Source organism: Argopecten irradians, chromosome 12, assembly GCF_041381155.1.
Source record: "Argopecten irradians isolate NY chromosome 12, Ai_NY, whole genome shotgun sequence".
Classification (NCBI taxonomy): Eukaryota; Metazoa; Mollusca; class Bivalvia; order Pectinida; family Pectinidae; genus Argopecten; species Argopecten irradians.
In genome coordinates, this window is record NC_091145.1 from 16,104,391 (window position 1) to 16,131,216 (window position 26,826).

At 33.1% G+C, this 26,826-nt stretch overlaps 2 protein-coding genes across 2 annotated transcripts in view; one reads left to right on the forward strand and one right to left on the reverse strand.

Moving 5' to 3' along the window:
* The window catches only part of LOC138336865 (endosome/lysosome-associated apoptosis and autophagy regulator family member 2-like), a 28,839-nt gene extending 22,732 nt beyond the window's left edge, over positions 1–6,107 (forward strand). Inside the window, exon 23 of the mRNA XM_069286468.1 lies at positions 132–6,107. Within this exon, the coding sequence (XP_069142569.1) occupies positions 132–185 (54 nt within the window). The 3' untranslated portion in view covers positions 186–6,107. The remainder of the gene's footprint in view (positions 1–131) is intronic.
* Positions 6,108–7,202: 1,095 nt separating this feature from the next.
* On the reverse strand, positions 7,203–24,972 carry LOC138336864 (cysteine and tyrosine-rich protein 1-like). The gene is made up of 3 exons (XM_069286467.1): positions 24,691–24,972; positions 10,404–10,712; positions 7,203–8,958 (listed from the first exon to the last, which is right to left on the reverse strand). Exons 1-3 carry the CDS (start codon positions 24,779–24,781, stop codon positions 8,735–8,737), a joined length of 624 nt encoding a protein of 207 aa, XP_069142568.1. The 5' UTR covers positions 24,782–24,972; the 3' UTR covers positions 7,203–8,734.
* Positions 24,973–26,826: the final 1,854 nt, after the last annotated feature.

Genomic DNA, 26,826 nt, shown 5'->3' on the forward strand with positions numbered 1-26,826 from the left:
TTGCCATTTTCTATTTAATAAGAACTTTCTATCAAGCTCTCCAATTTTGATAGCATTAAGTGTTAACTTTCCATTTAAGCTGATTAAAAGATTTATTGTTAACTTTACTTCCTTTCTTGTTGTTATTTTAGGATGATGAAAATCCATTTGAACCATCAAACGGAGAGAAGATCCCACTGACGTAATAACAGGAAAGGACATGTCAGAAATCCAGATAGATAGGGACCAAATCAACACATGGGTCTGTACACCCAGAGTGGTGTCTCTACAGACAAGGGAGACAACCTCTAGATCTGTACCAAAACAAGAAGGAACTTTCAGGGACATTTTGTCCCTCTGACCAGTAATTACTCCATTCACTTCTACATTGGTGTATATATACTGTTCGTCTTTCATTGTTGCTTTGACAAACATTGTTCATGATTTATTATTGCTATTGTTAGTTTCTGAAACTTTATTCGTCCATGTCCAATATACATTAGGCCTATATGGCCTAAGAACTTTGATGATAATTATATCAATATTTTTTGCTTACAAATTTATTTGCATTTTTACTTTGCAGGTTTTGAATTTTCAGATAGAAATTGTTTATTTTTGGGTTGTGAAATTTAAGAAATTTATCTACGTAGATCTGTTAGGCTTGAATTATGGAATGTATGATTAAAAATTGGTTTGTATACCCGTATGTATACCATTAATCTGACCTATCTTAATAATGGCTATGATTCACAGATATAAGATGTCCATTATATCTCTGTTTTTTCTCTACATTTCCCAGAAATATGGTCCTGAAAAAAATCAACCATTATGGGTACCAGTAATCGTTTTATATTTGATATGAAAAATTTGAATTAACTTTTTTTTTATTTCTCATTCGCCACCTAATGCATTGTCCTTTACTTTTTCCTGCCATTACAATGTGCATTCATTTAAAAAACTAGATATGATTTATAAGGATGTTACCTATTTTATAAAATTTTCATTTCTTGAAGGCCCAAGTTTTCCAATGGTATTCATGATTCAAAATCATCTGTAAGTCCATACATGTCATTTTCATATAAAATCTCCTCCTTTGAACCGATGATTATGCCAGTCTAGCTGCTTTATATAATACACAATCAACATTAAGTTTTCTGATGTCAAAATATAAAAATAAGCCATTTCTATCAGTTTTAGCTCACCTGGCTCGATGTGAACAGAGTTTGTATAAATTTTTGCTCTGACCCCTTAGGACAGGAGGGGTGGGGCCCAATAGGGAAATCAGAGCTAAAGATTTAAATTTCTCTGGAAAAGAAACAACGAACTTAGATTCAGAACATTACTTGGCATTACAAGCCAGGTGAGTGATAAGGCCCTCTTGTTTATCAATAATAGAAGTATATATTATACATTTACTTTTCTGGCATTTGTACTTGGGGAAAATGGAAGTGCCCTTGTATAAATCTTGATATTCTAGGGGGGACTTACAATACACTTGAGCTTTTGTTATGATCAGAAGTTCTCACATTTCAAGTATATTTAATTAGGATTCATTTAAAATACTACCATTGACTTTATCGGCCTACTACCTTTCCTAAACAAAAATTAAAAGCTTTGTTAATGTCTATTGATAGTCTAAGATCAGTTTACAACACCAAATAAATGCAAGATTCATTTCGCTGTTTTGCTGTCTGGCGCAGTGATAGTCAAGTAGTGCATTATAATTAGGAAGATGGCGAGAAATTTAAGACGACCTGCGTTATGAAGATTAACTTTTGATTTATTTTAATTAAACTGTTCAAAAGATGATGATGAGTATAGTATTAACAGTAAGCAACTCTAAAAATTATTAATCTTGTTTTACATTCCCATTTCAAAAATTGTTTCGGAAAGGTAGTAATCCTTTAATGATAATGATGAAGTTTCCTCTGTGTCTATCAAACAATATCATGCCATTTATTTTGCTTCTGCTGTGATTTGACCTTCATTCAGCTCTACTTATGTTTTATTTATATGTATACATTTTGATTATAAATTATTATTGCCATTTTATGTATACAATGTGAAATCCAAGCAACAACCTGTCTTGTGACTCCAGGTACTCTCTACACTAGGTTTTGAACTATTATGAAGTTACAGTTCTATGTTCAATGCATTTGTTGTTTTTCTGTGATCAGATTATTTATTAATTTTAATTTTGTCCAGGTAGGACAGGAATTATTTGATCTCAGAAGATGTCAGGAAATGTTCAGTCTTTAGAGAAGGATATAGAGAAAGTTCATTCTATAAAAAGGGATTTAGGGAATGTTCAGTCTTAAGAGAGGGATATAGGGAATGGTCAGTCTTGAGAGAGATATAGGAAAAGGTCAATCTTGAGAGAGGGATATAGGGAATGGTCAGTCTTGAGAGAATGATATAGGGAATGGTCAGTCTTGAGAGAGGGACATAGAGAATTTTCAGTCTTGAGAGAGAAAGGGATATAGGAAAAGTTCAGTCTTAGAGAGAAAGGGATATAGGAAAAGTTCAGTCTTGAGAGAAAGGGATGTAGGGAAAGTTCAGCCATGAGAGAAAGGGATCTAAGGAATGTTGAGAAGATCTGCAATTAGTGCCTGATTATGTAAGTTTACTTTCACCAACAAAATATTTATTTTACTGAATTCATAACTCTTAGATGTGTAACTATAATGTAAGGAATTTTCTTAATTCATTTCAATTGAGTCTCTGTTATCCAGTTCAGAATTCAGCATATATTAACTTCTTGTACAGCACCTACTACACAAATTTATTTTTAAGGGTTTCTGTTTAATATAGAAGAATATTTAATCAGTTATGAGTTTCTGTTATGAATATATTCTTCATTTTCTGGTTATGAATTGGTTTGGTTGTTGTGACGAAGGTTTTTAAAATCTTCTTTGTGTCTGAAAATCTGTATTAAAAGTCTGTAATATTGTTATATGTTTGTATAACTAGTTCCATAAAGTTTTATCGTATATGGTGTTGGTAAATGTATTTGTCAGATTTCTTTCAAAAAGTGGTACTGATGTGATTTTTTAAAAGCTTGCAATCAAACAGAAATAAGTCAACTATTTTTAATTATTCAGAAATATGATTATGTTAAATATCTGTATTCAACATGTGTGTAGCCCCCGCAGCTAAGCTGGTCTCTAGATATCAGTCATTTACTAGATATTCATATTCTTAGTGCAATATATAATCAGCGCAAGCTCTAATCATTTAGTAGGATTTTCTTTTGTTTTGTATATTTACCAGTAGTGGGCAAGGAATGACATTTTTGTGATATCTTAACTTTTTTGTCAATGCATGAAATAGACTTCATTATCCTGTGAGAAAAATCCACCATGAAATATTTGTTTATTTCTTATGTTCTATTGTTATTAGTTGTCAATAACTAAAATGTTACAGTAACACCCAAAACATCTGAAACCCTGACGAATGTCAGAAATATTATTTAGTTTTATGTTATACAGCGTAGACATTAGGGTTAACAGGTTAGATGTTGATAGATACTGGGTAGCTAACTGTAATCAGACTAGTCCTGTAGATATGTCGTTAGGTTGTGGTGTTTGGTCGGTTGTGCTCAGAATATAATACTAGAGTTATTAACTGCATAGAGCACATTTGATGAATATTATATCATTTTAATGTTATTTCTCTTTTATTTGAAAATTTAAGTAGGTACATTTATTATTTATTAATGTTTGAAACTGATAAAATCAAAACCTTAACCGCATAGCCAAAATCTTCTATGAAAATTAAAGGTCAGTTTTATCTGTGGAGAAAGGCCATGATTTATACATACCTGTAAGTTCTCATTAATGTGAAATATTCATTATTCCAGACAAAATTTTGAGACACTAGTTAATATCAGCTGCCACATTGTGTTATATGAACTGTTTGGTCTCCTGTATTTTGTTTTATTTAAGATGTAATGTTTGATAACAAGAAATCCCTTAAATCCTTAAATGACTTTGTTTTATGTAATATTTCAGGGGCACATATCTCTTAGTTGTTTAACCTGCACACGACCAATATCACTTTTTTTTATTATGTTATTTACACTTATATCTGATTATGTGTATTCTTTTCTTTATGGTTCAGGGTTTAGATGTTATTCCCAGCATAGATTTATTTGATTTTATATGACAATAACTTCACAAATGTTTTCACTTTTTTAACAAACAAAAAAACTACCAATTTCCCATCCTTATATTAATGCAGAACAGAAAAAAAATAGCATGAAATATTTAATTTTAAGGTTGTCAAAATAAGGTAATCGATAATTTGTTTGTTGCTGTGAATGCACAATTCCCTTCAAACAGTTTAGAAAGTTGATTGATTGATTGATGGGGCTTGACGTCCTTGTTCAGGTTATAACCGAGCCTAGGACACAGTTCAGAAAGGATTATATTAGTATTTTATAATAGCATTAAAATGTTCCATGTGTCTTTACTAGAAATTATGATTTTTTTTGTGTGTATTTATCCTACTTCCAGTACTTGAAAGTGCAATACTTGATAATTAGAATTAATCGCTTGCATTTTCACAGATCTAGAGATCTATATACATATATAGCTATATAGAGTATTATTACTGTTCATGATAGGCCTTCTGATCGTTCAGGGGAAGTAACTCTTGATTAATCACAATGATTAAATTTCTGCATTCTGTAGAAATAGTCCATCCATGTTACTTTTAGATTATAGATTTAAAAAATATATTACAGGCTGAATATCTTGTAATTTTCTTTGTCAAACAAAAATGATATTGGTCAATATGAAAAAATGTTGTTGAACATCCAAGTAAATGGGTTATGCCAACGATTGTTTGAAAATCGTTTGCAGAAGGATCAGAGGCTTAACAAAAAGAATACTGTCACTGCAAACATTTGTCGTTAATCATATTACAGTGACTTTTTTTTTTTTTTTTTTTTTTTAGTTTTATTACTGTGACATTTTTGATGAACTCTTTATCACAGGGTACTATGAGATTGAATGCCTGGTACACAAGTTCAGTTTACTGATAGTATTGTTGAAAGCATTGTTACACACACAAAAAAGAAACACTTTGTTATCAGTTTGTGGCATGGTTCTGGTTGTGAACTCTTCTGATGTCTAACTTGTATGTTTCGTGCTGTTTTAGGTTAAACAAGCTCTGACTGGTCCAACTGGTTCAATTTTTAATAGATGTAATATTGATAGATGTGATTCATTTTTCTATATAATAGGTCAATAAAAAATGATGATGATTTCCATGTTTTGTTTCTGACAGGAAAGGGATTTAAGAATTTAATTCTTTGTTACAGTAATGTTCACCAAGATGTTACTGTCCATTCCATGGTACTGTGTGTTCTGTTCCAGTGAAGTCTTAATTATAATGTTCACTTACTGTTACTTAAAGTTTATTGTTCATGTCAAACATTGAGGAGACAAAATTAATTAATTATTTAATATTTTATTTTCAAGGTTGCAATATTCAGTGTAATGGAAGTTCAAAGTTTGCCTTTAGATTCAAATTATCAATACTGTTGTTGCAGCGTTCATTAAAACCTGTAGATGTAATAAGTTTGCCTGGTAACCATGCTTGATGTTAATACTGTGTTCTCACAATTTTTATCCCAGATTGTACAAATATTCTGGTCCATGAAAGAGATCTGAACAATTGTATTATTTTTTGCTCAATTTTAGAAAGAATGACATTGAAAATATTGATTATAAAGTTGAGATCATTTTAATATGTCCAGAAACGTTTATATGTTCCTGATATTTTCAGTTTTCACCAGAGACACTTCATCCGATATTAAAAATGCTAGTACAAAATCTGCACATCAAGGGAGGAAACTTGAAACATTCTTAACTATACAATCACCTTTTTTAGCTAAATGAATGAGAAAGTGTTTTGTACGCCTTAATGCTTATTTTGTATATATCGGTCATTGGTGTAGTTGTTCACTATGAAGACAACGTTGTTCACGTCTAGTTGTTACAGACGGAAGTTTGTAAATGTATGAAGTTTTGGTTGGTGAATCTCATATTATCGGTGAACATTCCTTTTCTACGTTTTTGCCTGGTTTATCAAGATATGTAATAAATATTTTATATTATGTCTCACCTCATGTGTTACTTTGTTATGTTATGGATGTTCCGTTTCTAAAGAAATCTCAAAATATGATACTTCCAGAATGATAAAAAAAAAAGTTAAAAAAATGTTTGACAGTAGACATGATATCTAGAAGTAAAACACAGTCTTTTTAGTGGGATAAGTCATTGTTACCTACTACTACTTTCGATGTATAACTTTACTAAAACGGCGATTAAAACTAACTATTTTCTCATGTGAATCACGACGTAATAATGGAAAAAACATAGTCATATTTTGGTTTTCATCCACGTATAAGTCGCACTGGTGTATAGATCGCACTCCCGAATTTCAGGGGGGGGGGAATCGTGATTTATACTCCGGAAAATACGGTAATCGAAATACAAATGGGGCCTCTTGTTCATCCCTGTTCATTTTCAACTGATGAAATTTGTCTTTTTATTTGCATTCTCATCCCGAATAGGATAGTTCCAAGAACATATCCCTGTTGGATACCCATATACATATTTTCCCAACACGGGAATTTCGACTTCCAGTAATCTTAGCAAAAAAATTTATAGACTTGTATTAAAATATTACAATTGAAATGTGTTTCTTATTTCCATTGCTTGTGAAAAAAAATCCTTCCGGACACTTTTAAAGTAGGGGGAGAAATAGAAAAAATACCTATGAATCATGGTGAATAGGAGTTACAACTATGATCCTTTCTAGTTAGTTTGATGAATAATTTCAACGAATAAAAAGTTATTAAATGATTTCAAAAGTCCTTTACTAAAAAGTCTCAAAAAATACGCAGACAAGATCATCAATATAAAATTTTATTGTCAAATAGCACTAAATAATGTCACATTTTAATGAATTTAAATTTCTTGATATACAAATGTAAACAGACAGAACGTGAGTGCTGAAAACATACTATGTATATCCCCTTTTGAAATCTTGTAGTTACCTTCACAAGTTTTATGTGTGATGATAAAATCAGACGGTAGAAGAACATTTATTCACAAATACTTGTACTTACGTTCAAAAAATTGCTAAACATGATAAATGTATATAAGAATTATAGATATTATTACAAAAATTCAGTTGGAAAATATAATTTATTCTTTTATTTTTTACAGAGTTGTTAAAAATATCTGTCACTTGAAAGAGGTCTGTGTTTGATGAAAATAATTGTTAAATGTATCAGAATCATATGAAAAAATTATATATTATGGTACAATGGTAACAATACACGAATCTTATTGTTTTATTAACACAACGCAATATGTGTGAAGGTTGGCTGTGTTACTTTATGTTGTCGCATAAATACAGAACCCAAACTCATTAGCTGAGTAAAACATGACACTCTATAAAAAACTCTATGTTGACTGTCCTGAATCCAGGTCAGTTGAACTTCTCGGTTTATAAAGTTCATGATCATGTCCGCTTCTCACGATGTTCTAGTTTGTAACACTACCGCAGCACGGAAAGCAGTTTAACAATATAGGAATGATGCAGTTACACTTGAATGAGCAGCAGGGCCAATATGTCTCTGAATTAATAATTATCAGGCAATTCATATCTCGAATCGATTTTACTAATGATATGTATTCGCTATAGAACTTAACTAGGTCATATTGGTTTTACATATGTTTGATGTTTGATAATAACATCTGATCCTCCGACCATTGAATACTGATTGTTTATTGAGGTTGGATAGTTACGGAACTTCTTCGCTGATTCCATTTTAATTATTTTAAATTAATTTACCTACACTTCAACTCGTTTTCTAAATTCTAAATTAAATTTTCCTTAATGCGTCCAAGCGAGGTCTTCTACTTTAACTTACAGAAGTCGGTATTGAAATATACTTGTCTTGGAATATATAATATGAAATTATCCACAGGAGTAACTCCGTCTGGAGTAAACTCGTATGATGGCAATGTGTAGTGAACCGTGACGATCGAGTCCTCTTTATCTCAGAAATAAAATGCATGCGTATTTATTACTAAGTTTTTTTTTGTTTTTTTTTTTTCTAAACTGTCACTTAGATTATCATGAGTCAATCTATCATTATATTGCAACGTTCAGGTCATGATATATTTGAATAATATATTTGTGAAAATGTAACGCACAATTCACCAACATATGTATGTTTATGAAATACGTTTCTGATAGCTCATGTGTTTCGTCTAATTTGGTAACTGTTCAAGCGTCTAATATCCTTTGTGTTCTCTTACCAAATCCTGGAACGCATCTGCTATTTCAATGGATAGAAAAAAATATTTAACTTCTCTACAACTCCGCATGTTACCTCTTATAAGGCAAATGTCTGTTGTACAAAAATCTTTCAATATGAGGTTATGATAAAAACTACGTAAGGCACATAAAAATAACCGATATAATGTACACATATAAATAGGCCTCATGTCAAAATTTGACCAAAATACTGGGAATTACATATGATGTTCTTGTGTAAAAAAGGATAAAATCCAGATTCTTTGGCCTCGCATCAGATTATATTTTTCTCTCAAAAGAAAGCAAAATCCTCTTTGGTTCATAAACCGAATTTCCGATAAATCCATGTAGTCAAATTCTATCAAACTATATCATTCCTAGAATCGCTCCCAGGGTTGCGATCCCATCACCCCTGGGGTCAGGATACCGGCGGCGTTGTAAGGGTGGGGTCGTAGTTGTTGTCCATGGTGTTGATGCCCGTGCTAGTCCGGCCACTCAAAGAGGAATACGGAGGAGGGGGAGGGAGTGCGGGCTCGTAGGCCGGGGGCATGGGAGGTTTCACACTAGGTTCATTGCTATCAGAGTAAGGCACAATCCCTTCATACCCGGCCACTGCGCTTTGTATTCCTCGTCTTCCTCTTCCTGAAAATATAAATACGAACGTCAGATTTATATACAATGGACATGTAAAATGTCTATGATTGAATAGTCAGTGCCCTACCAAGGAAGGTGGCATCCTCTTCATTAAGCCAGCAAAAATACATAACGGCAGGTGAGTAAATGTCTCACAAGGGCTGTTTGAAAACAGCAAAGCTCGCCTCTGGCAACCTTCAAATATCTAAGAGTTTAACCATGCGAGTGTATGTTTTGCCCGTTGGGCCTCTTGAAGTTTCTTTAAAATGATTGTCCACAACAACATACAGTGTATTATGTAAACCTAACCTCTATACCAAATAAAAATCAGTGCCAGTTGTAGAGGAAAAGTTCAGTAAAAATTGGCCCCTCTGGCCTCTTGTAAAACCCCAAATCCATCATTTTTCCCTTAAATTGAATGTACATACCCATCATAATTAACACTTATAAACTTGCGTTAACGTAGACATCAAAGTCAGTTGTTACGGTAACAATATTTCAACATTTGCACTCAAACCTGGCAATTTCAGCCCATTGGGCCTCTTAAAATTATTCAGATCCAGCTTTGCCCAACCCATCTTAACACTTATAATCACGTAATTATGTAACATTTCAACATTATAACCTTAACCTGGTAATTTAATCCCACTGAGCCTTTTGATTTCTCAAAATCCAACTGTTTCCTCCTTAACGTGATTGTTGAAACCCATCACCAATGTAGAAATTGATGTCAGTTATTTCGGATAACAGTATCTTTTAAGATAGACATTTTAGATAGATTGATTTCATACTATATTATAGATACATATTCAGACCGTATTAACATCACATGAATAAATGTAATATGTATTCCTCACATATCATCAAAAATAGGTACGATTGACATTAACTATTTGACTTCATTATTTTTTTAAATTTAAACCAGGAATAGCCTGAAACTAAACATATTGAAAAGGACATTTGAAAATAACGAAAATCTAATGTCTCTCGTAAGTGATTTTTACAAGTTGCGAGATAATATGTTTGTCAACAAGTGATCACCGCTTTAAAGCTGTTCATGTAATAAGCATATTATTTAAAAAAGCATATCATTTCAGTCCTTCTCTAGTAAATCATCCTCGATACTCCAGGGGTTCCGATCACTTACGATCTCTACACCCCTGGACTATCTCATGGTGAAATTGAAGGCAGCTCAACTGAAAATATTTGACCAATCACAGACCAGCAAAGATTTCCTTTGAAGACTGCAGAGAGAGCGACGCCCAACTTCAAAGCCACATAGTCAGTCACAGTGTACCGTTATACGGTTCTTTTGATGTACATCAAAGGACTAAATTACCTGTTCTGTTCTGTTGCCTCCAGTTTTACGATGAGATAGTCCAGGGGTGTAGAGATCGTCAGTGATCGGAACCCCTGGAATATCGAGGATGCTAGTAAATGTGAACCATACGTACCTGCGTTATAGCAGTGCGTTGTTTGAATGACTGTCACCCGGCCAGGCTGTCGACGCTGGGTCCCGTGGGGATTCACAGATCTGTTGCCCCCACAAGGGAATATGGAGCCTGTCTTTCCTCGCTTTTTAATGTAGCAGTAGACGAGTCCAGCGATGACACCGATGAAGAGAGCAGCACCGATTACGATACCAACAATGGTTCCCGCAAAAGAGCAACATCTCTCTTTCCTGTAGTCGCCACAGCAGCCATATTCACACGTGAATTTGTCGTGAAGGTTCGTGCACACCTCAGTGCTGTTACACCAGACAACTGAAAACAAAACGTCAAAACAACATAATGCAATCTTACTTGCAACGAGCATTTTCATTGGATAAAAATGTATTATCATCTCATAACGTAAATAATGACGCCGTTTGTAACTCCGTCTCTGATTTGCTGAAACAAACGACGGCGTAATCATTTCATAGAAAAAAGGAGTCCCTCAAAAATCGGAATTTTAATGTATTATATTTAACATATTTAACTTGAGCATACATGTGTGTTAATGTAATGGAGTTACATATGTATAACACAAAATTTAGACTGTACTCTCATTTTTTGAGAGTTTAATTTCATCTAACATTGTACCACTTTGGATTTGTTTGCAATTTTGGCCTTTTGGAATAATGGACTATAAGATTGGAACTTTTTCATTTTATTTGTAACTGTGAAATAAATCAAAATAAAAGATATTAAGCACAGTTTTTTGTTTATAAATGTATGTATTAAAATAAACAATAAAAGATAACCTTAGGTATTAATGTTGACTCGTTTTTGTTGCGAAGCTTTGACAAAATATCAACAACGTTTCAGAACAAATGTCCAGCAAGTTCTAAATGATATATATGGCATCAAATCACCATTTTATTATGTTTATTAGTGTCTTTTACAGGTTCTGTCAGCGTTTATCTGACCGGATATGAATTTTAAAAAGCATAAACATTGAGTCCTGTTTGACATAGTCTGTTAAACCTGCCTTTATTATTAGGCTTTTGTTATTTTTTTTATTTTTTTTTTTTTTTTTATTTTTTGCTTTTTTTGCCTTATATACCTATTATGGGAAAAAAATTAAAAAGCCTAATAATATAGGCAAGTTTAGCGGACGATGTTGACATTACCCTACGGTTGTAACTCAAGTATGACACAAAATTGATTTAACATATGGTATTTAAACCGGGGGCTCAAATCGACACCAACTCACCTATTCAGTGCTATAGTAACATCTGAGAATAATGTTAGATTTATGATTTAGAGTCCTTTTTCCACAAATCTGAATGTTTCACCCCAAATACAGCGTCTAAATAGAGCGAATACATTTCATTTCACTATGTAATGGAGATATGACACAAGACCCAGAGTGTACTCAGTGTTTGTATTTTACCCCAAATGCTGGGTTCGGACGTCTATTCTTATAACATTGCTCTCGTTTAATGTTCAAGGTTCCTCAAAGTAGATAATAGGAAAATGTTTGATGATTGAAATGCTTTGATGCCAATTTTGTGTCATTTAATTTACAACCGCTAATTGCATGCCAAAGTTAAAAAGGGTACTATGCGCATGCTTTTGAAAACTCAAACCCGATCAAACACAAGCTGATTGTACCTCATATTACCTAATGTAAGTCATGAATAAAGCATACGCACTTTTGATCACTTTAGCTCTGTTTAACTGCACCAAAGTAGCCATTTATAGGTGTGTAAATATCACTACATTTAATTGGGTAAAAATCAATTATGTAATAGAATCCAATGAGCGTAAAAAAAGGACATTTTGATGATAATTTTACTTAAAATATCAACATGTTATTAACATAGCTACAACACCATAGAACATATTGGTGTTATCACGGGGGTATCACTGGCCATATCATATTGATAAAACCATTACGATTAGTAGTAGTAACATAATGCAGTAGAAAAATAACCAGGATATATAATCAATTGATTTTACAACAGAGATAAGCAAATTTTCACTTCGAATGTTCGATATTCCAGGAACATTGAAACAGCACACATAATCAACACAATAGCTGTAATGTACCCAAGGTTCGCGGCACGGAACACACATATTGATTTTTTACCTTGTTTTTCCTGTAGTGCTATTGATACACTCAGTATGGACGGATCTACTGCCAGATCTTTGTCGAAATTGTATAGAAAAATAAACAATGGCTTTGCCGGATCCTGATGTGGGCTTTTAATTGTAAGGAACTGATATTTGCATGTTTAGAATTCTAACTGTAGGTGTAAAATTTTCGTATATTGGAAAAGTCAATATTCCAACAGACAGTTACAACATGGTCACAGCAGTTGGTCACTTCAGATCATTTAAGGTACGAATAATTTGATGACAAGTACATTCTTGATCGGGTGTTCAATTTCATTTGCGTTATAGATTAGGCAGTACTATATCTTATCCCTGGGCGAGACACATCATAGTCAATAAAAGTGGTTGTATTTGCTTCTGCTTAGCACTCAGCGTAAAGGGAGTGGGACGACTGGTTCGCCCGTTGTCAGTATAAAGTGACCGGGTGGGTGTCATCGGCTGCATGCTTCAGTGATATAGTACTATAAAAAGGGTGAGAGTTCCACTATACAAGAAGACACATCACGAATATACCGCAGTCTCCTAAAACACACACCACATATATGGGAGGTCGGCCTTACATGACCTTGTGTGTTAATAGGACATCAATTAATCAAACAAAATAAACCATATCTTACTACAGTTTTATAAATAAATCTTTGCTGCGCAGAGATCGCCTTTTCTTTAATGTAAATTCGATGTAGATGTTTTTAGCAGCTGGAGTCACCAGCAAAATAAATCGCGAACATGTCAGGAGCAATTTGAATAAAGTTTATGTTGTTGAGATATTAACAAAGTCTTAGCGGTTTATAATGATGAGGATATGCTGAGATGTTTCTGTCACGTCCCCATAAAATAAAATAAAAGTTCACAAATGAATCCTTATACTAAGATCTTCTGTAGATAATTTCATCTAAATTCCAGTCAAACCACAACATCATTTGTCATATTTGGGCTAATTAAGTAAATGTTTTAGTCAATGAAAATGCTCAAGCTTTAATTAGTTTTTCCCAAAAAATCCTGAATATTTATTATTTAAATTAAATCAACTTTGATCGGGGCATCTTGCAAAAGAATCCATATATAGTTGAAGACATATTTTGTTCTAAAAGAATAAAATTTTGTCGCAAAATAGAAATCAGTGTCTATAGAAAACAGAAAACACAGTTTTTAAGTAGTCTCTCTATAATAAGATAACCTAGTTTATAATAGTCTCTAAATAATACATAAAATCTAGTTTTAGAATAGTATATATATGATACATATAATCTAGTTTTAAAATAGTCTCTGTATAATAAGATAGCCTAGTTTTAGAATAGTATATATATGATACATATAATCTAGTTTTAAAATAGTCTCTGTATAATAAGATAGCCTAGTTTTATAATAGTCTCTATATAATACATAAAACCTTGTTTCACAAATAGAGGTTACACAATGAGTGGTTGTTGAATATTGAATTTGTTCCAAACGATCGAGTTATTTTTTAAAAGTTACAAAAGACAGGAGCATTAGCGCGTGTATTTTGAAACTTTTAAAAAATAACTTACGAGTGTGGAATAAATTCAATATTCAACAACCACCTGTTTCTACCACAATAATATTCGTTTTTTAGCAGATAGAAATACGGCAGGGATACGGTAACATGTATTTACCGAAATATGCAAATAAGGTATAGTAATATTTTCATCAGCAAAAAGACACAAATTAGTATTCAAAAGTCATCATTTGATAAAGAAGCCATCGATATCCAATTCTTCTCATTGGGAACATCTTTAGGATTAAGTAATATTCATTTAACGTCTTATTGAGTTCAAATCTTCATAGTTACTTCCAGAAAATAAAACTCAATGGCGTACTACATGTTTACATGTAAAAGCAATCGCACGACACGGCATCGTCTATTTCCCGCCAGATAATCATCAAGATTACCATCAACATCAACTTCGTATCATACACGTTAAGTCTACGAAACTCATCAGTAAAATCCTTGTCCGTCAAGATCAGTACTAAAGGTCAATTTATATTAACATGTATGAAAACGTAACGTGTTTTGATAAAACGACCATGACGCATACGCTTTCCAACAGCAGTTTTCGGCGTCAAGCGGCGATCACAACATAGAATGACGTCATTTGAATATTGATGACGTTGACAATGATGAGGTGACACTGAGAAATACGTAGTTCGGTCAAAGTTCACCGTGTCAACCAATCAGAATGCGTACAGAGTTTATACCACGTGTGGTATAAACAAAGTGTTAATCAACAGCTGCAGTGTTTATTCAATGTACTGAGAGTTGAATAACACCGCCTATTGTGGTAGAATAGTCTCTATACAATACAGATAACCTATTTTTACAATTGTCTCTATAAAATACATAAAATCTAGTTTCCTAATAGTCTCTCTTTAATACTGATAGCCTGGTTTTTCAATATCTCTATACAATACATATAGCCTAGTTTTCCAATATCTCTATAGAATACAGAAAATTTGTTTTTAATGGACTCTATACAATACAGATAACCTAGTTTTACAATAATCTTCTATACAATACATAAAACCTAGTTTAACCTAGTTTTACAATAGTCTTCTATAAAAAGCATAGAACCTAGTTTTAACCTAGTTTTTCCAATATCTCTATTCAATACATATAACCTAGTTTTAACCTAGTTTTACAAAAGTCTTCTATATAAAAAAGCATAGAAAAAGTTTTAATCCATTTCCCTGTCAATACATATAACCTAGTTTTGCAAACCTAGTTTTACAAAAGTCTACAAAAGGCTATAAAATGAGGCATACGATGGAAATAATCAGACTCTAATAGAACCTAAGTTTTAACCTAATTTTGTAGCTCTGTAATGCTATTCACTTACTAAAGGGGATTTGCACAAAAAGGGTGGTCTTGCACTTGAAACTTTGCTTATGGTTAATTCATCAGGCAATATTGAGTATTAACTTTAATTGGAAGATTAAATGTTGGGCTGTATTGGGGGGCTTGGTCATGGGTCACAGGAGATGGAGATTATATTGGTGGTATCAACGCTTTCCACAACCATGTTCATTTTTTCTCGAAAAAGAAACTCAAAAAAGTATTACAATAGTAATAGCATTTGATTAAGAAGCCAGATTACTACTGTATGAAACTTCATAAAACTTATTTAATGTATCAATGCAGTATCGCCCATTTAAAAGATTTGTTTCAAAATAGGATAAACCGGTAATATTCCCAACTAATGAAGCTTAACTAAGTTAACTTTAACACTAATTAACAGTATTTATTTTAATACGCCAAATAACTTACATCATTTCGTACATTAAGTAACTAATGTACCTGAAATGACTTCCCTTTTACCTGCACCAATTAACTGTATCAACTCGGCACCGAAACGACCTGAGTAATTCTGACTCCATTTAGACTCACGATGTAATTCATGTATTGTTTTTTACTTCCTAAACATTTTGAGCATAACAGGGTGATTTTGGATGCCGTCCTATTAGTTTTAACTAATGGCCGATCGCGATTGACAGTGGCATCACTGACAGCGGTTCATGACACGCATAATTTAAAAAAAACAAGTACGGTGGAGCGCCCTATATGCCTCATACGGCTGTCAACATTCTCAAGTCCGTAGGACAGCGCCCTCACGCGATCGGTTTCCGGGATGGTGTAATTTCCGAAACCAATAACATGATTGCTGACAGATAGGTTTCATAATGGCGAACAAATAACTTATTATAGGCCGGTATTCCTTTTTACACAAAAGCAATATTTGGTATCACATTCATGACACAAGAATTCTCGTTTCTTTAAAAATCTATTCATCAAAGATGTTTAAATTTTGTTCCATTTTCATGTGAGTTTTGATGTTCATCATTTTTGGACTTTTTTGGAGATATTTTCCGAACAAGGACGGCGGGTCTGAACTGTAATATATATATCGTTGTATTTTTTTGGTTTGTACCGGGCCTACATATACTAGTCCCCCCCCCCCCCCCCCAACCCCCCCCACTCTAACACTCAACTCAAAATCAGTTAGCTGAGAAAACAGATTTGTATCGTAATATACCGTAAAAAGACATGAGATGCAAAAGAGCTGAAAATATCAAAATTTAGGAAAAGTTTAAAATTTAAACAAAAAATTGAAAATTCAACTTGGTCGCATGACACACATATGATAATGACATGAAATTTTCATGCGAAAATCATGCGTGTCGAAAAAAATACACCGTCCTATTAAACAGCCATGGTCAAGTAAGGACTTGCCACCCATGTATGTCTGATGTGGTTGCGTGTAAAGGCCGTGGCGAGGTGTGCGTGGATTTGGAGACTGCGGTAAATATTCATGTAGTTTCATTGCGTTGTATAGAGGGAACTTTGTAGTGCTATAATATTCCGCCCACTCCCTGTATACTGACGCACTACACTTTTATAGATTTTGTGTGTCTCGGCCAGGGGACAGAACCCAGAGCTTCTTCGCAGAACGCTAATGTGTGGCGGTGCCAAGGTAGGCATTAGGAAAGAAAAAGTTGGTTAGGGAAGAAGTGAAAATCTAAGATCCTAAGTCGCCTTTTAGTTTAGGGCAGCAGGTACAATTCTAATAGCCCTACCTGCAGTGCCAAGTTATAGACCTACAAAAGTCATTCTATAAAAAGCATATAACATGAGTGGAACCATAGTTTTTGCCCTACAACAGTTTTATAATGTCTCCTTCTACAATCACAGAAGCATGTTTTAACCAAGTTTATCGACAGTATTACAAGCAACACACCCCACCTAGGTCCTATCAATACAGAATAATACTGACACTAGTTTTACAAGGTTTCTTCTATACAATACAGTTACCTAGTTTTAACAGATCTTCTGTATGTTTCAATAAGTGTTCAATCTCTATAACAGATAACCTAGTTTATGTTTTTACAATAGTCTCTATACAATTTCAGTTTTATATACAATACAGATAAACTAGTTTTAACATATGTTTTACAACCTAGTACTCTATACAATACAGATAACATAGTTTTACAATAGTCTCTATACAATACAGGATAACCTAGTTTTACAATAGTTCTTTCTATACAATACAGATAACCTAGTTTTACAATGTTTCTTCTATACATTACAGACCCAACCTAGTTTTACCAATAGTCTCTATACAATACAGATAACCTAGTTTTACAATAGTCTCTATACAATACAGATAACCTAGTTTTACAATGATCTTCTATACAATACAGATAACCTAGTTTTACAATGTTCTTCTATACAATACAGATAACCTAGTTTTACAATAGTCTCTATACAATACAGATAAACCTAGTTTTACAATAACCTAGTTTTACAAATAGTAGAGTCTATACAATACAGATAACCTAGTTTTACAATAGTCTCTCTATACAATTCACGAATAACCTAGTTTTGATTCCTGTTTTACAATGATCTTCTATACAATACAGTTTTAACCTAGTTTTACAATAGTCTCTATCACAATACAGATAACCTGAGTTTTACAATAGTCTCTATACAATACAGATAACCTAGTTTTACAATGGTCTTCTATACAATACAGATAACCTAGTTTTACAATAGTCTCTAGACCAATACTTAGTTTTACAATGATCTTCTATACAATACAGATAACCTAGTTTTACAATATCTTCTATACAATACAGATAAACCTAGTTTTACAATAGTCTCTATACAATACAGATAACCTAGTTTTAACCTAGTTTTACAATAGTCTCTATACAATACAGATAACCTAGTTTTACAATAGTCTCTATACAATACAGATAACCTAGTTTTACAATGTTCTTCTATACAATACAGATAACCTAGTTTTACAATAGTCTCTATACAATACAGATAACCTAGTTTTACAATAGTCTCTATACAATACAGATAACCTAGTTTTACAATAGTCTCTATACAATACAGATAACCTAGTTTTACAATAGTCTTCTATACAATACAGATAACCTAGTTTTACAATGGTCTCTATACAATACAGATAACCTAGTTTTACAATAGTCTCTATACAATACAGATAACCTAGTTTTACAATAGTCTCTATACAATACAGATAACCTAGTTTTACAATAGTCTCTATACAATACAGATAACCTAGTTTTACAATGATCTTCTATACAATACAGATAACCTTAGTTTTACAATTAGTCTTCTATACAATACAGATAACCTAGTTTTACAATGTTCTTCTATACAATACAGATAACCTAGTTTTAGTTTTACAATACAGATACTTGTTTTTACTATAGTCTCTATACTATACAATACAGTATAACCTAGTTTTACAATAGTCTCTATACAATACAGATAACCTAGTTTTACAAGTTTTACAATACTAGTCTCTATTCTTAATACAATACAGATAACCTAGTTTTACTAGTTTTACATAGTCTCTATACAATACAGATAACATAGTTTTACAATAGTTCTATAACCTAGTTTTACAATAGTCTTCTATACAATACAGATAACCTAGTTTTACAATAACCTAAAGTTTTACAATAGTCTCTATACAATACAGATAACATAGTTTTACAACAGTCTTCTACAAAGTACTCTATAACCTAGTTTTAACCTAGTTTTACAATAGTCTTTTCTATACCTACAATACAGACGATAACCTAGTGTTTTACAAATGTTTCTTCTATACAATACAGATAACCTAGTTTCAACCTAGTTTTACAACAGTCTCTATACAATACAGAATTTTGAATTTTGAAACTGATCGGTCAACAAGCTAGCCGACAAGCCGCCGTCTTGGATTTCGCCTGTTGAAATTTGCTACCGCTATTCTCAGAGATACTTACAAAGGGATCTGTCTTAAATTTCGTATATAGACTTCCCTTGGGCCCTAGTTATCGAAGTTGCTTAAAAGTTTGATAGTTGAAGTTGAAAAGGTTTTGTCTCAAAATTCATATATAGTTATGGATGTTGGATTTGGGGATTGATCCAGATATATTTTCACAAGCCCCCACATCTTGGTCAAGAGTTCGAAACCCATGTGGGGTGACTGCCGGATACTAGCAGTATATCGTTGGTTTTTCTCCTCCAGGTACCTTTCTTCACTTCCCAACCCTGGTACGACTCAAATAATTGTTAATGTATTGTTTTTGGATTATAGTAGATATTACCCTTGACAATGTCATTATTTTTTAATCGTAAATATAACCCTCAGCAATATCATTATTTTTGAATTAGTAGATATTAATTACCCTTTACGTTGTCATTATTTTTGGAATTGTAGATATTGCCCTTGACAATGTCATTATTTTTGGAACAGTGGATATTACCCTTGACAATGTTGTTATTTTTGTAATAGGAGATATTTTCCTTGGCAATGTCATTATTTTTAGAGTAGTAGATATCACCCTTGACAATGTCAAAGTTACCATGTCCTATTTACGTTTTGAGCTCCAACCATCCATATAAATGAATATCGTGACTGTTTGATGTCATTGGACACAAAACAACAGAAATCATCATTGGTAATGGATTTAAAGTGCCTTATGAATATTTCACAAACGAACAAGGTTCTGCGATGTTTTAAGAAATCAATAGGGGACGCTATCGGAGAGAGACGGCGGATTTGTTTTACAAGCAATTACATATTCAGTGCAAATCTATTATCATCCAAGAAAAACTATACATAATGTATTATGTGTAACCGTAGCAGCTACAGTTATTGGAAAACATTTTTGTAGATAGAAACAATGATATGATTGCAAGTGTAAGTGCACAGTTGTACACCATAATATATTGTAAATAAGTTAATTTTTATATTTTCTGATATGTATGACTATATTTCATCGTATTAAATCGTATTACATCAGTCTTAAAACATTATGTAGCAAAAACATTCGACACAATTACCGAAAACATTTGCACGATCTTAATTTGCTAACCCTCGGAAATATATGGCCTGAAAGTGGTTATAATGTTTTAACTACAACGTTTTAAACCAAAGAAGGTCAAACCTCGGAAACGTTCACACATCGGAATATTGCGGCAGGTTATCTGCATTATAGAGAGACTATTGTAAAACTAGGTATTGTATAGAGACCATTGTAAAACTAGGTTATCTGTATTGTATAGAAGATCATTGTAAAACTAGGTTATCTGTATTGTCTAGAGACTATTGTAAAACTAGGTTATCTGTATTGTCTAGAGACTATTGTAAAACTAGGTTATCTGTATTGTTGTAGAGACTATTGTAAAAACTAGGTTATCTGTATTGTAGAAGATCTATATTGTAAACTAGGTTATCTGTATTTGTATAGAAGATCCATTGTAAACTAGGTTATCTGTATTGTATAGAAGATCATTGTACTATGTTATCTGTATTGTCTATCTGTATTGTTAAAAAGTTATCTGTATTGTATAGAAGATCATTGTAAAACTAGGTTATCTGTATTGTGTAGAGACCATTGTAAAACTAGGTTACTGTATTGTATAGAAGATCATTGTAAAACTAGGTTATCTGTATTGTATAGAGACATATTGTAAATACTAGGTTATCTGTATTGTCTAGACTATTGTAAAAAACTAGGGTTATCTGTATTGTATAGAAGATCATTGTAAAACTAGGTTATCTGTATTGTATAGTTAAAAAAACTAGAACATTTGTCATTGTAAACTAGAAAACTAGGTTATCTGTATTGTGAGTAGAAGAACTCTGTATTGTCTAGAAGACATTGTAAAACTAGGTTAAAACTAGGTTATCTGTATTGTATAGAAGAACCTTTGTAAAACTAGGTTATCTGTATTGTATAGAAGAAACATTGTAAAAAAATCTGTATTGTATACCATTGTAAAACTAGGTTATCTGTATTGTATAGAGACCTATTGTAAAACTAGGTTAAAACTAGGTTATCTGTATTGTATAGAAGAATCATTGTAAAACTAGGTTATCTGTATTGTCTAGAGACATTGTAAAAAATCTAGATCCATTGTTAGGTTATCTGTATTGTCTAGAGACTATTGTAAAACTAGGTAAAACTAGGTTTTTAAAACTAAGTTAAATGTAAACGAGGGCACAAGGGGAGTCTACATGCATGTGAGAATGATCCCTTTCTGAGAAATAGTTATAACGATAATTGTTTACGGTCGGATGGACCGAGGGACGGACTACGGATGACATACGATTTGAATACCCCACAAAGATTTTGATACAGACACAAGCTGACAATCAAGAAGTGAAATTACCAACGTTATAATCCTTATATCACAAAGCTGATTAGCTTCAATTGTGTAATGGCAATATAGGGGCAAACTGTCATTATGTTGACCCTGCTGCATAATTGACTCACTGTATAACGTAAAAATATTGAATGTCGAAGAGTCATGCATTGATAAGTAGACAGTGTGTAAAATACAACAATGATACATTTATAAACTGACTAAAATTTATGCCATCTGAACTTCAGATAATGTCAACAAAAACAATAAGAACAGGCCCATTGGGCCTGTATCGCTCATCTGTTCCAGTCTAAGAACACAAGCTACCAATTTGAAGGCTTTAGGTTTGAACTTTATTGTTTAATTTAACAGAAAAAAAGGGTTTTAAAGAATTTGATACATTTTCTATATTCGGCCACACCCATCAGTCCCCTGGGTGACCAGACCAACCGTTCATTAAAAAATTGGTTCCCCTTCACCCAAAGAAGCTCCAGACCAAATTAGAATTAAATTCCTTTATTCCAACAGAAGAAGAAGGCTTTTAAAGAATTTGTTACATTTCCCTATTAGGGCCTTCATTCCTACATCCCTTCGGGCCAGGTGAGCTAAAAATAATATTTACCAAAATTTATTTTATCAGTATTCTTGTTCAAGCACTCCACATAATAAATACTCCCACAAGTCCATTCGATCTACACTATGCCTATATATAACATCCTGTTACCTAGTACCGCAGAGATCAACGTTAAAGTTACCCACTGGCAGACGACATTCATTACATATTGATAAAGTGTATTGACAATTCTGTCTCATCCATGTTACCCATTGGAGCGAATCGTATCCACGTTAATTAGAATCGGAGTGGCAAGCGTTTATTGGACTATTTAATGACATACTACACTCTACATACAGAATGTTTTGAATTCATCATATTGTCTTCGAATGTCAAACTAAAATTAGGTGATGGGTGCTCGCTAGGCAGACAACTGTCATACGAATTTATTATTACAAACTACACTAGACACCTTCAGTATAAACACTATCATTATTGTAAGAGAAAATTTAAATTGGTAATAAAATAAATTACAAAATAATTACTGTACATGGTAGTGATGATATTTGGTTCTTTTTCAGGACGAAAGATAAAAGCATTTTGCATGCGGATTTATTCCTATAAAGATGTTAATTAAAAATGACAAACGTGATAAAGAGGTTAAATTGATAAAGTGATTAATGATCATAGATCTACTAAGAAACATAATATGCAAGTTTCTTCCAAAATTCATTTTGAAAATCATCAGATTTCTATTTCTTTTACAAAGCTTTAAAGATGCTCCACCATCGACAGAGCAAAAATGATATTCATCATTTGAACAATAATTAATCGTGAATATATGTGTGTGTCTTATTAAAACAAATAATAATTTGAAATAATTTATTTTGCTTCCGGTGTATGCGCAAGCCGTACTCCATTCCATATAGGACATAGTGCCACGGAATTTTTTCGGGATGCAATTAATTATTTTTAAAAATTTTTATCTTGAAATGAAATTAGAAGTTTAAACTTTTCCATGGGGATAATGGTGTAAAGTAAGTTACTTTTGTAATTGAAGAAAAATACTTAATCGTCTGATCTATTTTTTTTTTTTTTTTTATAGAGAAAAAAATACCATTCCCTGGCGGTGGAGCATCTTTAATCATATTTGTCTATAATACCTTACATCATTTAGTTCGATATTTTGATATCGGCGCATGCTTATAATGGATCAAAAAATATAAAATACATGCTCCAGATATGTAGCTGTAAGATTTGCAACGTCTTGTGTCAAAGCAAAATGTATACTCGATAAATTACACATGTGTCAAAACAAAAAGAATTGATTGTATGTTTTTACAATGTAATTTATAGTACATGAATGGCTAAGTGATATGAGATTCATCAAATTATTTAACAAGTTTGATAAATTTCATATCACATAGTCACGAGTGTATGATTCTATTTATCGCATAACTTTGATAACTATTGGAATATAAGTATTTTTTGTATATTTCGTCTCTTTATAAAACAGAAGAAATCCTGCTTGGATGTGACGTTAACACACATTAAAGGTATATGCTGCATCAGATGTTCAGCGTATTGTAAACCAATACATTTTCACGATGACTTTGTTTCGTGCTTTTCGGACGCGAAAATAAGTTGGTTTACATTATTATGCATCTGCATATTACAGAGTTATCTGCACTTGCGGGTAGGTATTGATTGTGACGTCATCCATTTGCGAGCGTAACGTCATACCTTTAAGAGAAAACGACGTGAGATTCATTCACTAAATAATGACGTTTTTCCGCTGAATTTTGCCCAAAAACTGTTGCAAAAATATGTATCATGGTCCAGAGGTGTGCATGTGGTCAATTAATATGACCGCTCTACAATGGGTTCTAATCGGTCGAAATTTAGATTGATTTCAGCAAAAATAACATATAGGGATTTCGAGGGATGCCGAATAGTGATAAAAATAATTTCCATATACCTTAACAATATCACTATTTATAATACACTGAAGATATTTCATTCATTGATTGAAGAAATTGTAGATTATACTGCCCATTGTAATAAACAACACCCATATGGCTCTCTATCTCTCTCTCCCTAGCTGAGATTGTTAATACGAAACACGCATAGTACAGTTGCCAGATACTAACATTAGGTACGCCTGATATTGTGGCGGGAACTTGAATGACTAAAGACCATCTACTAAACACCGATCGTTGTTCATGATTGGTCTAGATTTTAACACCAATGACTTTCACACCCTAATTAAACTCATGATATCTTGCACGCAAAGAACGCATGTTATGATTTTCACATCCTCTAAAACACTAACACAATTATGCCCACAAAATTACAAGGCAAAAAGAGCCATTGATAATGTCATTCCTGTAGTGGTGAATACTTACCTGCTATAAATTGGACAAAAACGATCAAAAACACCTCCATGGGACAAAACAGATATTTTCTCCAATATCTGCCTTTCAAACTGAAACTCATTTCACGTATAAAGCCAATTCCATCGCCCCTGTAGCCGAAATTCAGCAAACGAACATGTCCTATATATCCAGGGAACTCTGAAGTGTTGTCAACCAGACGCTGTACTAGACCACTCGTTAAATTATCGATATTGAAATAATTACTTCAGGTATCCCATCACAGTGAAAGCTAGGCAGCACATACTTACAAATCAATTTTTTCAGTAGTGTCGCGATTCCGTAGACTATAATGGCAGTCACTGGGTGGGATATCCTACGTCTAGAGTAAACCGTGGAACGTCATAGTGTCACATCATGGGAGGGTAGATATACCAACTCTCCTGATATGAGTGGTTGTACCCAATGTCATGAAGGGTAGATATCCCTGACAACTACCCTGATATGAGCGGTTGTGCGTATTGTCATGAAGAGTAGATATCCCTAAAAACTGACCTGATATGAGAGGTTGCACACATTGCTATGAAGAGTAAATATCCCTAAAAACTGTCCTGATATGAGAGATTGCACCCATTGTCATGAAGAGTAGACATCCCTAAAATTTTGAGGTTAGATATATATACCAACTGCCCTCATATGAGAGGTCGTATCCAATGTAATGGAGGGTTGATACCGGGGTATCTATAATAAATCACCTGATATGAGATACTGTACCCAATGTAGCGGCGGGGAGATATAGGTAACAAGTGGCTTGATATGAAAGGTTTCATCCAATATCATGGAGGGTAGATATCTTTATCAACTGACCTGGAATGAGTGGCTAGATTTCCCCATTTCTCGAAATGCCACTTTATTTTGCAACCTCTATGAAGAATACAAAAGTGGGAAAGACTTGATAAAGCAAGTATAGTGATATTAGGTAACATGTAGATCTTTGTTCTATAACAAAGAGAAGTTTGACTTTGAATTTCATAAGACATCAGTAAAAAGTCCTATCCAGAACGTACGTGCGTAGCATTAGGCACAAAGAAAAGGGAAAGTATTTTAACTGTAATTTAGACACTTAGCATAATCATGTACTAACTTTAAGCACACTTTAGAAAGTTTGGTTCTTAATTGTGACCGCAAGGTTAGCTGAATGAGCGTAAAAATGTCAATATCTTCCTCGTAATAACTCGTCAATAACCATGCCGACGAGTCTTTGGTTATAGCAGTAGCATTTCATAAGCTAGAATCAATCAGGTTCTGTACAAGTCTATATATATGTTGACATTTTTAGGTTGATCGATTAAAAGTTTGGTGCTATGTCATTTTTCTTTGTTAATCCAAGGAGACAAACGATCTCAGCGATAAAGCTAACTTTTTCTACATTATATGTTACTTTTAGCCATCTGTAAAGGAAATAAATCTTACAACTATGGACCATTAACAAAAGGAGATCTAATGTAGATAATTAATTTCAGTTAGCTTTATGCTATAGTCCGTGTTATTCAGGATATCTATTGTTTTGAAGTTGGAGGAAGGCTAGCTACTGTTGTAGCGGAAAAGATATAGCTTTTCCGCCACAACAGTAGCTAGAGGAAGGCCGGACCGCATTGAGAAAATCGTTGCAAGACCAATGCGCAGACGTGGCAGCTGTATCATACGTAGTCATCCAACACAGGAAACGAAAACGTACCAATGGCATATCCTCTGTGGAAAAAAAACTACAAACAAAATAAAGTTTATGAATTGGTGGATTTTTCCATTCAAGGGTGATAAGAAGTCCGTTCGCATTGTCTGTTATAGGTTAGCTATGTTATTGCTACATTTATTATATATTCAAAGATGATGTTATCAATCATCATTCTTAAAGATGCTCCATCGCCAACAAATGGCAAACTTCTCTTTGTCAAAAACAGGAGCAGACGAATTAGGAGTGTTCTTCAAAAAGTTACTGACTTTATACTATTACTACCTATGCCGAGGTAACAATATTAAAAATAATTCTTTGCGTCACGAAAAAAAAATCAACGGCACTATGCAATGATTGCGCATGCATCAAAAGCAAAATAAATGATTTTATATTACTTATTTGGTTAAGTAAACACATACGTACACGATTAAACA